This window comes from Piliocolobus tephrosceles, chromosome 9, assembly GCF_002776525.5.
Source record: "Piliocolobus tephrosceles isolate RC106 chromosome 9, ASM277652v3, whole genome shotgun sequence".
Lineage (NCBI taxonomy): Eukaryota > Metazoa > Chordata > Mammalia > Primates > Cercopithecidae > Piliocolobus > Piliocolobus tephrosceles.
In genome coordinates this window covers 44698196-44711952 of record NC_045442.1, presented here as the reverse complement: position 1 = coordinate 44711952, position 13757 = coordinate 44698196, and the positions used below count along the sequence as shown (strand labels likewise).

The 13757-nt window shown below is 39.7% G+C and overlaps 1 protein-coding gene across 1 annotated transcript in view; it reads right to left on the bottom strand.

Annotated features, from left to right (window-relative positions):
* Positions 1 to 13757, bottom strand: part of ACTA2 (actin alpha 2, smooth muscle) — a 53693-nt gene that overhangs the window by 8736 nt on the left and 31200 nt on the right. Inside the window, exons 3-5 of the mRNA XM_023225189.2 lie at positions 4829 to 4980; positions 3291 to 3419; positions 196 to 306 (exon numbers count right to left, since the gene is read on the bottom strand). Coding sequence (XP_023080957.1) covers positions 196 to 306; positions 3291 to 3419; positions 4829 to 4957 — 369 coding nt within the window. The 5' untranslated portion in view covers positions 4958 to 4980. The remainder of the gene's footprint in view (positions 1 to 195; positions 307 to 3290; positions 3420 to 4828; positions 4981 to 13757) is intronic.

Sequence of the window (13757 nt, the reverse complement as noted above, 5' to 3'; positions counted from 1 at the left end):
AGGGCTGGTCCCTGCAGGAAGGATGCAAGTACCGTCAAGCTGTTCCTGTCCTTTGGGATCCCTGAGTTCATTGAAGGTTGTCAGTCTGTTGGTGGACTCCTAGCTCCGGCCTTCTCTCTGCTGTCCTGCATAGCCTCCTTCTAACAGAACTTTCCCCAGACCCCAAAGTGTTGTGTGCTGGGGTAGCATACTTACCTGGGTCATTTTTTCCCGATTGGCCTTGGGGTTCAGGGGCGCCTCCGTGAGCAGGGTGGGATGCTCTTCAGGGGCAACACGAAGCTCGTTGTAGAAAGAGTGGTGCCAGATCTAGTGAATTGGGGGGACAGAGAAGAAACATAATGATGTGCTGTCACGAGGCCCTGCATTTCCCAAAAAGGGACCAGAAGCTACCTGATACCAAGACCAAAGGAAGTGCTACAAATACTCATGTGTCCATGGTTTTATAGATGCAGAGACTGAAGCTCCAAGTGTGTGAGGACCTTCCCAAAGGATTCTCATCTAGTAAGTGACTGAGTAGAATCCCTAACCCAGATCTGTGAGGCAGGATGGTATACTGGTGAAGGGCACAACCCTTGATCAAACCTTGGGTTCAAGCCCAGCTCGGACACTTCTTGGTTGTGTGAGTTTAGGCAAGTTTTTAACCCTTCTCAGCTTCAGTCTCATGATTCATAATAGAGAGATGAAAATAATTAGTGTGTTTTTCATTGGGTCTTTGTGCAAATAAATAAGGTTTTGAGTTATTGTTCAGCCCAGTGTCTGGCCCAGAATCAATGTTATTATCATTCAACTCTATTTTCTTTGTTCTCTCTTTCCATTTTAATGTTCATGGGAAAATGACTTAATTTTGTAAATAAAAAGACAAATAAATGTATATATGAATAAATGATGCTTACTTGGAAACTTGATTGACACTTTTAATGCTTCTAGAGAAGTTGCCCTTTGCAATGTACATGAAGAAGAGAACAGGGCTCCCTGACTCTTGCCTCCATCACCCTTTTTGCTCTCGAGGGATGAGAAAAGCTTCCTCTATCAGCGCACTCTGGATCTTCCACTCACAGTGAGACTTTTGGCCATCATCTGTTTCCAAAAGGCCCATACCTATGTATAGTGTGTCTATGTGAAGGTACTTTGGACATAACTACATTTGCTTTATGGTTGAGCACTTTCTTTAATTCCTAGATGCCAAAAAGAACAAACCATTGCAAAAAGGACTAAATTAATTAATCTTTAAAAGCATGAAAATTCTCCACCAGAGCCAGGAATATGAGATTCACCCAAAATCAAAACAGAGCAAAACAAGAACTGCTGATGAAAGCTTATAAATTAGCAAAAGCAAAATTAGCTTTAAAGACTATCTTATTCCACTTTCTTTTGTTTTGGATTTGTGTTTATGGAAAGGAAATGAAACTTCTCAAAGTTTTGTTTCTTTAGTGGATTGAAAGCAGCAGACTGCTCAAAATATCCTGCCAGTCTCAACAAGCAACCCTTCTCCTTCTCTCTCACTTTCTCTTCACCCCCACCAGAAGATACTTTGAATTTAAATTTTAGAACTAAGGAAAGTTTTTTGTTCTAATAGTCTCTCTCTAGGAGGATACATTCTAAGATGTTGTCCACTCCATGGAGAAATCCTAAAATAATATTTTCCTGTTGATATTGATATCTTTTTCTCTGTGCAAACTGCAATCTTACCAAATCTGGAATCCTCAATTAAGCAAACCTACTGATAGGAAATTTTTGTAGAAAGATAGAGCTTGGAGCATTACTGCTGATAAATTCTGACAGCATTATGTATTTTTTTTAAGTGACAAATTGTGTGTGTGTAGTAGTAGTAGTAATAGTAGTAGTAGTAGTGAGCTGATAGATAAATAAAAGGTCAGATGTTGTGATTCTGATATATCTTGCTGCATTTAAAATTTTTATGTCACTTTCTCATTATTTCTTCTGTTTTTTCTCTGATCACTGGTGTCTGTAATGTTTAATGACTAAACATCAAAATCTTAGAATTTAGCTCTTCTTCTCATTAGCTCTTTTATAAGTGTCTGGGAGATAAGGCCTCATGTAATGCAACACAGAGAAATAATTTGTAAAATATTTGTCATAAAGCTTTTTTCAGTGGCTATTGTGCTTCGGTGTGTGGAGAGACAGTCAGAAATGTAACAAATCTGCAATGTTACAGTCCTGTTTACTATAGTGAAAACAAAAACATTTTTAATTTAGATGTTTAGAGTGAGTTAATGAACACCTTTCAACAATGGGCTGTTTAAGGTCCAGCATTTCAAGCATTTCAAGCCCTCTTTAGCTGTATTGCACTGAGAGGGATAGCCATACAGCCCGTGATGAGAATGAAAGGAGGGTTATTCTCTGAGCTGCTGCTCATGCACTGCTTGTCCTAGGAGGGCAACCGAGTTGACATGAGCAACAGATGATTAATTCCCTGCAGTGGCAAAGGGCTACTCTTCTCATCTACAGAACTGTCATCCACTAATTAGTTAATAAACCCTAATAGGCAAGGACATTGTTTTTCCTTTTCTTTAGAGACAGAGTCTTGCTCTGTTGCCCAGGCTGGAGTGCAATGGTATGATCAACTCACTGCAGCTTCTATTTCCTGGGCCTGAATGATCCTACCACCTCCTGAGTAGCTGGGACTACAGTTGCATGCCACCACACACTGTTAATTAAACATTTTTTTTTTTTTCTTAGTAGAGACAGGGTTTTGCTATGTTGCCCAGGCTGGTCTTGAACTCCTGGCCTCAAGTGATCCAAAGTGTTGGGATTACAGGTGTGAGTCACTGTGCCCTGCAGGATTTTTTTCTTCTTTTTTTTGAGATAGGGTCTCACTCCCTCATCTAGGCTGGAGTAGGATCTTGGCCCACTGCAGCCTCCATCTCCCAGGCTCAAGCGATCTTCCCATTTCAATCTCTCAAGTAGCTGGGACTGAGGTGTGTGCCACCATGCCTGGCCAATTTCATTTATTTTTTGTAGATATAGGATCTCGCTATGTTACCTAGCCTGGTCTCAAACTCCTGGGCCAAGCGATCTTCCCACCTTGGCTTCCCAAAGTATTGGGATTGCAGGTGTGAGCAACTGTGCCTGGCAAGGGAATTTTTTCAAAGAAACATTTCAGGATTTTTTTTTTTCAATGGGTAATAACCCAGAATGAACATTAACAAGTAAAAGTAAAGTTGAACAATGTGAGCCAGTTACTTCCCCAGCAGTAGCGTGGTGTTCTGTATCAGGGAACACAGGGATTATGTATCCTGAGGGCCCAAGCTGCAGCAAACCTCCCATACCTTTTCCATGTCGTCCCAGTTGGTAATGATGCCGTGTTCTATCGGGTACTTCAGGGTCAGGATTCCTCTTTTGCTCTGTGCTTCGTCACCCACGTAGCTGTCTTTTTGTCCCATTCCCACCATCACCCCCTAAAAAGGTTCAACATGTTATGAGTCAGCATCTCCCAGAACTTGTGAATTAATTACAGTCAAGCCACAAAAGGTTAAATCATTTAGATGGAAAGTTCCTCTTCTGCTTATCAGCAACAATAAACATATTGAGTCTCATTGCCACTATGCTCTTAAGCAACATTCTGTAGTTGATTGGAAAAAGACCAGAATTGCCTCCAAATAAAAGGAGATGTTGGGGGAAAGTCAACTTTACTTTGTATTTTTATCTCCTATGTTCCTTGATGAGCTTTTTTAGGGCAGAGACTATGTCTGTCTTGTCCATCACTATAGCAAATTGCACGGCACATTTGTGGCACTCAATAATTATTTGTTGAGAGAAGGATTACAATTTTACATATTTGTTAAATGGAATTTTGTGCCTTATAAATCCTTTAAAGTGTACTTTTAAAGTCATCATCTACCCAAAAGAATATGAGTATTATTTTCTAACTATTATAAGCAAAAGCATTGCATCTACAAATAACCACTTGAGGCTTGATTTCTAATGGATAAGTTCATACCAATCAACTGTGAAGACATTTGCCTAAATTAGTCAGCTGCATTTTTAAAAAAATCATTATAGTGAAGCTCTTAAAAAATTACTGTTACTAGATTTTAAATTGCACTGGAGTGACTATTTCAGAACTACAAAACAGCCGTGGCTACTATGGACCCGTAAAATAGCGACTTGTACAGAATATCTCCACTGCATAAAGATCAACAAATTCAGACAGACTGCATTCATTGGGAGAGGTTTCTATTATTTATTCTCGTGAGTATATCCCAAGCAGAGAGGCATAAACATCAATCAGATAGCCCCGACGCACAAAATACATTTCTGATATGAAGGAGATTTTCTGAGATGAAATTACTGAGTTTTTACCATGTGATGCCACCAATACTTTGTTTACGCATAATATGTAGAATTACCATGTGGCTGTCCAAATATATTTTGTTGACAGCTAATATTATGTAAAATTGCATTTGGTATCCATGCTTGCCTTCATCTAACATCAGCTCTGTATGGTTAAGTGACCTGGACTTTTATTGTAGTTTCTTTCCAAACAGTAGCTTTGGTATATACATCAGGATAATGTATAAGCATTTCTGATGGTGAGGAAATGATTTTGATGATGATGATGACTATGTTTAGACAAGAAGGACACATGAAAAAGGGGCACACTTTGTATCTGATAGACACCCATCAGATAATCTGTCTACGTTGTATGTGAAATTGGCATTTACTCCTGGACCTTAATCATGAGAGGTATATTTTTAACAAGGATACATAACTTCTGGGCAGAAAGAGATAGACAATCTGTGGATAAACATGGACACAGAGGAACCCACTCTGTGCCCTGTTATGTTCCAATCATAATTTTCCTCACCTGATGTCTGGGACGTCCCACAATGGATGGGAAAACAGCCCTGGGAGCATCGTCCCCAGCAAAGCCGGCCTTACAGAGCCCAGAGCCATTGTCACACACCAAGGCAGTGCTGTCCTCTTCTTCACACATAGCTGGAGCTGCTTCACAGGATTCTATAGAAAACAGGGAGGAAGCAACCTCAGCTGAAATTGGGCATTTGTGGCACTTACCTGACAACTCCCACCTCCAAGGCTGGGTTTGAGGGGCCTCCTCTGTTCTCCTAGTGCTCTCCCGTGACCCTTATCTAATATAGCACATATCTGGAAGTAGTTTAGTTAGACTGTAAGGTTTCAGTAAGGTGAAACTCTGACTTCCGAAACTGACTTCTATGTTTATACAACTTTAGTGTAGTGACCGGCGTCTCATGTGTTCTCCTGAGCACTTTAAAGGTGGACTGAGCCAGTGAATGAATAAATAAACTGCAGAGCACAAATGGGAACTCCAGACTCTTGAGACCAGATCTTTGCAGAGAGTTGCCTACCTTATGTTAAACAAGCATCTCGATTGTCCTGTCTGTATCAACCCAGATGCACATTTTTCTAGATATGCTCTACCTTTTTGAAATTTTTTTCAAACAGCTAGATTTTTGAGGGAGAGGCAGCATGTAAAAATTTAGAAATGTTAAAATAGTCAAGTGTTTAATGGAGAAAACTTTTTGAATCATAAGGACTTTTACTTTACCCTCAGAGAAGCTTTGAAATAAAATTTTCTGAGAAGGTGCTTTAAATTTTAGGGGCTGCAATTATCCACTGTTAATAAAAGTCACTGTTAAACTAGAAGTCCAACAAGTGAGGGTGAGCCTGATGGATTATATATCATATGGTAGAATACTTTACTGCCATTAAAAAGGTAGAGTAAGAGGATAAGCAAAAGGTAGTTCTTATGTAAGAGTCATTGGTTAGAAACAGTAACATTGTACATCTCATTAAAAATGCATTTTTTATGCATTGCAAAAAGATTAATCATATTTAGCAAGATGTTGACTGGGGTTATGATGAAGTGGTGGGTTTTGTGGGTGTTTTTAATTATCTTCCCTTGGTTCTGTCATTTTTTTAAATTTTCTATATTGAATATGTATTTCTTTGGTGATAAAACAAAATTTTAAATAACCTACTTTATACTTGGATCCTTTCGTAAAATTAGAAGGGCTGCAGCAGCATATCAACTTACAAATTTGAGAAATTGAAGGCATTTTAGAGGACATTTTCATCCAATGCTCTCATTTTCACGAATAAGGAAATCAGGAAGTGATTGCTCAAGGGCACACAGGGCATTAGAGGCAGAGCTCCAGGCAGACATCAGGTACCCTTTAACCACCCTTGGCTTCCAGTTCAAGCTCTCTTCCAATTTTCTAATCACAATTAGGTTGAAATGTTCCGTTAAGAGAAGGACACCCAGAGTTTTCTGCCTGGCAATGCGATCTCAATTAGGATTTCAAATTGAGAAAATTTCTTCTTTTAAATGGGTGAACTGATTGCACCTCCAAATTCATATATAAAAAAGGCAGTTCTTTAAGGATACATCTGAGAAGTAGGGAAATAAAATAGCTATTACAGAGTTGGAGTTCTGCCAAAACATTCCCACAAAATCAAACCTGCATCTTGCCAAAGGCCTAAAACTTCCTTAGCAGTGCTTCATGTAAAATAATTCTTTGCAAAGAACATAAAACTGCAATTGAGATGACATATTTTAAAGTCAAGGCATGTAATATTATATCAACTGACAGGGAAACCAAGCCTTAAGGAGTTGAAGTGACTTGTCCAAGAGCCTTGAACTGATACATTTAGGACAACGAAGATTTCAGATCACAGTGACAGACTGCCTGGATTTGAGTCCAGGCTCCAACACTTAGATGCTGTGTGATTTTAGTTATTTAACATCTCTAAACCACAATTTCCTTGCTATAAAACAGTAATGATATCGAGACATACCTCATGGAGTTCTTATGGAGATTGGATTTTTAAAGTGTTCAAAATAATTTATAGCAGCAGAGACACTCTAAGTTTTCAATAAATACTAATTTTATCATCATTATTATTACTATCACTGTGTGATTATTTTCATTATCCAGATCTCTTTGTTTCTAACCTTTGCTTTCTTTCCTCACTGCTCCAGGCTTAGAATAAAAATAATCAACATGTGGATTCCACTTGCAAGAATGGAAATGGGACTTAAGAATGGCTTGCCCTTTCCTTTCCCACCCTTCTTTTCCCTTTCCAGATGCTGAATTATATTTGACATTCCTGTGATTTGACTTCCCGCATAGCAGATTAAGAAGCTTTAGAAAAGAGGTGAGAACTGTAAAGGAGACAAAAGGGAAGAAGCCTAAGAGCCTGGTTTATCTCTCAGAAGCAGCCAGCCCCAGGGGATAGGCAGGCACTGTATGGATGTGCTGAGTGCACTTTCCAAACCAAAAGTAAGGGCTGAAAAGAGGACAAAACATTTCAAATTAGGATGGTCTCTGAAAATGGGAAGGTATGGTGACCATGAATGCCGGGATACTTTTAATAACTGTTTTGTTGGGCAGTGATGGCTTGGGAGGAGGGGTTGACTATACTCAGAAAAAGTAGGCTGACCCTCAGCATCAGCAAGAATGCAGAAAAATAAATCTCAAAATTCAGCAAATTTTTTTTTACTTGGCCAAAAAAAAAAAAAAAGAAAAGAAAAGAAAAAGAAAATCAAGGAAGAATGTTATAATGTCCAAAAGGAGCACTGTCATTGAAGAAGTCACTGTGTCCCTGGAAAGAGTCCGCTCAGTGGTTTAGAGCTCTTCTCTAACCTGAATGAGCAGCTCGGTTTGGAGCAAAGCATTTCCTAATTAGGTAAAACACGCTCGAGCGTCTGCTTTTGGAACTGCACCCAGGTCAGGGGGTTTGCTCCAACTGACTAGAGTTCATCTTGTGCCAAAAATGAGTCGTTGATGGGAGGGGAAAGAAGATTACAGTTCCCAGCTCATTGGTCTTGAAACGCAAACCATATTTAGTCATGAATCACAAAAAGCTAGGAAAATCTCAGCATGAAAACTCCAGTCTGGGCTGAAGCTGCCAAGCCTTGATTTGCAGTGAAGCTCAGCCTGGGGTGGCAGGGCTGGCTCCACAGTCACACTTGCCTCACCAGGCTGAGGGGAGCTTTCAGCTGAGAGAGATGCAAACCAGATATCCCGCTGGGAGGCACACACAGCTGTCAGATGCAGACTCTGCTCCCTCCCTCTTTCTTTCCAGAGAAAAATTCAGCTGGTCACCTGCTGTGCTCTGCTGCAAATGACCAATGATGCAGATCCGAACATGTAAGGTCACACATACACATTTCCAACAAAAAAGAGATATACATTTCCAACGAAAGACACTACCAGTTAGAGCCAGGGAAACCCAGAAGTGAGTACACAAATTCAGGCGCAAAGACTTGGCAACTATTCTCTGTTCACTTCTGAAATCCACTTCCAGACACCTTAGCTGCACCAAAAATACAGCCCAGTGAAAAAAATCCCTACACCAAATCAGAACCAAAAACAAATCTCAGAGTTTCCAGTGGCTAAATACAAATAAATGTATAACTTACTGCACACAGCTAACCTGCACACCTGTGTTGTGCTGCAAGATCTGGGCTGCTTGTTTAGTATGAACGTTTTATAGATGACATGCATTAATAAACTTTTCATATTCTTCTCCACCCTTTCCATCATACCAAACTACATATTAGCCTTGTCTTTAATGTTAGATCATTAAAGCCAAAAGCTACAATCATTTTAGTAGAACAACCTTCATTCAGAAATATCAGTGCATGAACCCAGCCAAATCCCTGCAGATGATGTCTTGTTATTCTGGGTAATTAAAAGAGCCACTGGAATCTATAAGTCATATCCCTGGGCTGGCACCACTTACCCTGACAGTGCTTGGCTGGGCTTCTCCACACTGGGTGGTGTTCAGGGAAGCTGAACGCTGAAGGGTTATATAGCCCCTTGGCCTGCTCTCCTCCCACTTGCTTCCCAAACAAGGAACAAAGACAGACTTGAGCCTGTCGTTCAGTCTAACACAACCATATAGGGACCTCAGCACAAAACTCTCTAATCTGGGTGGCCGGAGGCCTGGGTCTCTTCCACTGCATTCCACTGCTCTGCTCATGAAACGGGAGGCGGCTCAGCTGCCTGTGGGAGATAAACACGCCAAGCCTTCAGGACAACTGCAGAAATGCCCACAGACACTGAGCTAGGGTAATGGGCAGATGCAGGCATGGTTTGCACATTCCACAGAGGATGCCAGCTTGCCGTCATGCTGGAATTTCAGGCCATTTCCTAATAAACTGAGAACAGAAAGGGGCAGAAAGGGCTGCCTCTGCCTAGCACGGACTTTTAAAACTCTTATACCATGGTAGCATGCAAGGAAGAAAGATATTCCTTCAGTCGTCTATAAATACATAGAGGGAGTGATGATTTTATGGTAGGCACACTGCTTATAAATCAAGTTCTTGAGGGATGTGAGTGGAAGCAGGAATTGAAGTATGGAGACAAGGTTGACAGGTCTATGTTTTACAAAGAGGAATTTGGACGTTAGCATTATTATAACTACATTCGTTTTGTTGTTGTTATTGTTTGTTTTTTGGTGCATTAGCTTTGTCTACTAATTTGTCATTGAGCAAATTAGCAACATAAGTAGGGACCATCCTTTGACAAAAGAGTCTACCCAGCAGCCGGTCAAAGAAGTAGTTTGGAAAAGAAAGGAGATTGTTCAAAGGAAGCCTCTCTAGCCTTCCTCTTTGCTCACTAACCTACTTGACAGGAAGTAGAGAGACCAAGTGATATGGTTTGGTTCTACGTCCCCACCCAAATCTCGTCTTGAATTCTAATCTCCATAATCCCCACATGTCCAGAGAAAGGCTAGGTGGGAGGTGCCTGGATCATGGGGGCGTTTTCTCCCGTGCTGTTCTCATGAAAGTGAGTGAGTTCTCACGAGATCTGATGGTTTATAAGGCAGTTTTCCCTGCTCTTGCTCGTTCTCTCGCGCCTGCTGCCATGTAAGGCACGCCTCTTCCCCTTTTGCCATGAGTTTCGTTTCTTGAGGCCTCCCCAGCCATGCGGAACTGTGAGTAAATTAAACTTCTTTTCTTTATAAATTACCCAATCTTGGGTATGTCTTTATAGCAGTGTGAAAATGGACTAAGATACCAGGTGATCCTGTCATTTCTCAAAGATATAAGCCCTCATCTCAAGCATCAATGAATAGCTTCGATGATTTTGTATTTGTCTGCTGGGTTCTCACTAAACTCATAAAGAAATATTTTTGTGGGCACTATGAGTATATCTGGACTGTGGACATGTGAGAAAAATCCCAGAATGAGTGACTTTATTTTACAGCCATGACCAGCTGGTCACTCATATTACTATATCAGATCTGTTTGATTAATGGCGCCCACACATATACATACATATATATATCTTTGAAGAATTGCACTAACAATTATTAGAAAATTTTAAACAGCATAAGACTAAATCATAACAGGATTTCTCTATACTGCTTGGGATTTGTCTAACTTTTACCAACCAGAAAACACAGCTGTTTGAATGTTAAAATATAAAATCTACACAGTACAATATAAAGTTGGCCATTTGGGGTTAATCCATTAGTTTTCATCACAGGAATCATGTGAAGCAAAATTTCCATATTTTCTTGAGTAGGAGGGCAATTTGAATAGAGGAAGGATTCCCCTTCCTCATGCTTCTGACTCACGCAGTGTCTGTGTAGTACTTGGGATCTTTATGAAGTGACTGTTCATCTAAACACCAAAGAGAAGAGTTTTTGCATTCACCTTTATGATTCTTACATCATTTCTTCCTTGATTATGGTAGTGTATATCCAAAGCACTGATAATAATCAGACTATGATGAAATAAAGAGACATACTAAAAGAGGACTCAAGGTTTAGTTTTTCTTGCAAGGTTTTTTTTTTTTTTTTCAAATAATCTATGATGCTAATCAGGAAAGACTTATAATTGAAAATAAATTTCAGAGTAAGTGATTAAATGATCTTATTGCCTGGGTTTGAGATTTATAGTTTCACATCCCATCCAAATCTCTTCAGTGAGAGAAACCAACACTGTATGGGTATGAGTGTGTGTGCAAAGATATCTCCAGTCAAGCGGCCAGATACTTCCTTCCTGGGGCCAGCAGCCATGTATCCAGGGAGTTATGGAACAGTTAGAAAAACAGTAGTGTCAAAAAAAAAAAAAAAAAAAGAAGAAGAAGAAGAAGAAGGAAAGAAAGAAAAACAGTAGTGTTTGGTAACTTGGTTGCAGTTCAGGGACACTATAAAATAAATTCCAAGCTAAAGCACATATCCAAGAATAATTTCCAGACACGTTATTCTACAAACATCATGCACCATCTTAGTAAGATTATTTCATTATGATTTATTGTAAATTCCTTGAGCACTGGTGCAGCACTGTGTAGATTTAGATTAGGCCATGTAAATACTGACAAATATCCATAAAATATTGATGTCTAGTAAGAAAAATGATTTTCTGCTGGTGCTGAAAAATTGGGCTGTGGAAATTGTTTTTTTCTAGACTGATCATACTCATTGACTATTTTGTTCAGCTCATAAAATTCATTTTTCTGAGAAGACACAATGAGAGCAAGGCATCCTTTCCATTTCCCACCTTTGAAATTCTCCAGGAGAGTCACAAACAGTTCTCCTAAGACAGCCCACAAAGACAAAGGCATGGAGTCTACACTGGCACAATGGCCATCCCGCCACATCTGCAGGGATTTTCACCAGGCTCTGCTCTGTCCTTCATTTGAGCATAATTAATATTCTTTATGGGAAATTTGATTGGACAAAATTTGATTTGGACACCTTTCTATGAGGGTGTAAAGGCTGGTATTTCAGGGATTTATTTTCATGTTTTCATTTATTTCAAAATGTAAGAAGATCAGAGAGAAGATACATGGTATGTTAAATGTGAGAAGAACCATGCAACATGAGGATGTGAAGAAGGAATGCAGTGACAATTGGCCCTCAGACCTTGACTTTGTGTAAAGGCAAACATTTTGGATCAGTACACGGGGGTTATGATTCAGAGTTGAAATTCCAAAGCTATCATTTACTACCACTGTATCCCCTTTGTGCTTTAGCTTTCTTATAAGAAAAATAGGGTTAATATTCATGCCTTATCACAAGGTGGCAATGAGATATGAGGAGTAAATAGGTTAGAAGCACCTAGAACACTGCCTGGCCCATGGTGAGCACGATGTAATTATTAGCTATTATTATCGTCACTTTTTCAGACAACAAAAGTGCAGAGGTGAACTCTTACCCAGAAGATTGTGACACCCTGTGCTGGTTTCCTATTGCTGCTCTAGCAAATTATGACAAACTTACTGGCTTCAAACAACACAAAAGTATTCTGTTATAGTTCTTGAGGTCAGAAGTCCAAAACTAATTTTCAGTGGACTAAAATCAAGGCATTCCTTCTGGAAGCTCTTGTGGGGGTCTATGTCTTTGTCTTTTCTAGTCTCTAGCATCCACTTGGCTCATGGCTGCTTCCTCTTTCTTCAAAGCCTGCAGCAGAGCGTCTTCAAACTCTCTTTCTGACATTAATCCTCCTGTCTCCCTCTTAGAAGGACCTTTGTGAATATATTGGGCTCTGATGGATAATCCAGGATAGTTCAACGTAATCTTCCCATTTTAAGAGTATTGATTTAATCATATCTGCAAAGTCACCATTTTGTGTGTAAGGTAACATATCCACAGGTTTAGGGGATTAGTAGTTGAACATCTTGCGGGGAGGGTTCATTATCCTGCTTATTACATACTCCCATCTCACCACTCAATGTATTTGCCATTACATGTCAAGGCATTTATACCAGTTTCTCAGTTTCCAAAAAGTATTTCTACCAATGGTGTTGGCATCAGATGTACTTACTACACTTAATAAACACTACCTTAGACTGTTTATTCTGCTATAACTAAATAGCTGAGACTGGATAGTTTATTTAAAAACGCAATTTATTCCTCACATTTCTGGAAGCTGGGAAGTCCAAGATCAAGGAGCCAGCATCTGGTGAGGGCCTTCTTGATATGCCATCCCATGGTGGAAGAAAGGGCGAACCTGCTCCCACAAGTCCTATTTATAGTGGCATTAATCTATTCATGGAGGTGGAGCCCTTATCAATTAAACACCTCCCATTAGGCCTCATCTCCCAACACTGTTGCCCTAGGGTTTAATCCAATACATGAGTTTTGGGAGACATACTAAGATCATAGCAGACACTTAAGACATAGTACATAAGTCTTATCTTAGGAAAGGGATCAGAAAACTGTAAAGCTACATGCCCATGATCCTGTAATGGCCAACTAGGAAAGTGGAATAAACTTGTATCCCTCCTTTATGCTTTTCAGAGTGTCTAGATAATGTAATGCATTTATAAGATTCACAAGGCACCTTCAAGAGCTTTATTGTATTTTATTTTTGTTTATGAAAGAACAAAATTACATGTCAGATTGCAGAATATAGCACCTGTCAGATTTGGGAGACAGAACAACTTTTGACATCCTCCTTGTCACCAAAGATAACTTGAGAAATTAGGTTTAACCACGAAGAACAGAGAGCTTTAAAAGATGTTTTAAATTCCTGGAAAAGGAGGATAATACCTATTTTTCCTTTGTCAATTGCACTTACATTTTTTTCCTGCCTCTCCTACCTTATCTACTCCAACTCAGAACTGATATGTGCCAACATTGCCCCGGTGATACGGAACAATGGACTTTCCCATTAACGAGTCAGACAAGCTCATAACTGAGGACCTTTGCTCATGCTGATCCTCTGCCTGAAACAATATTTCCCCCATTCACTCCTCTAACTCCTTTCATAATGCCATGTCTTCTCTTAGCATACT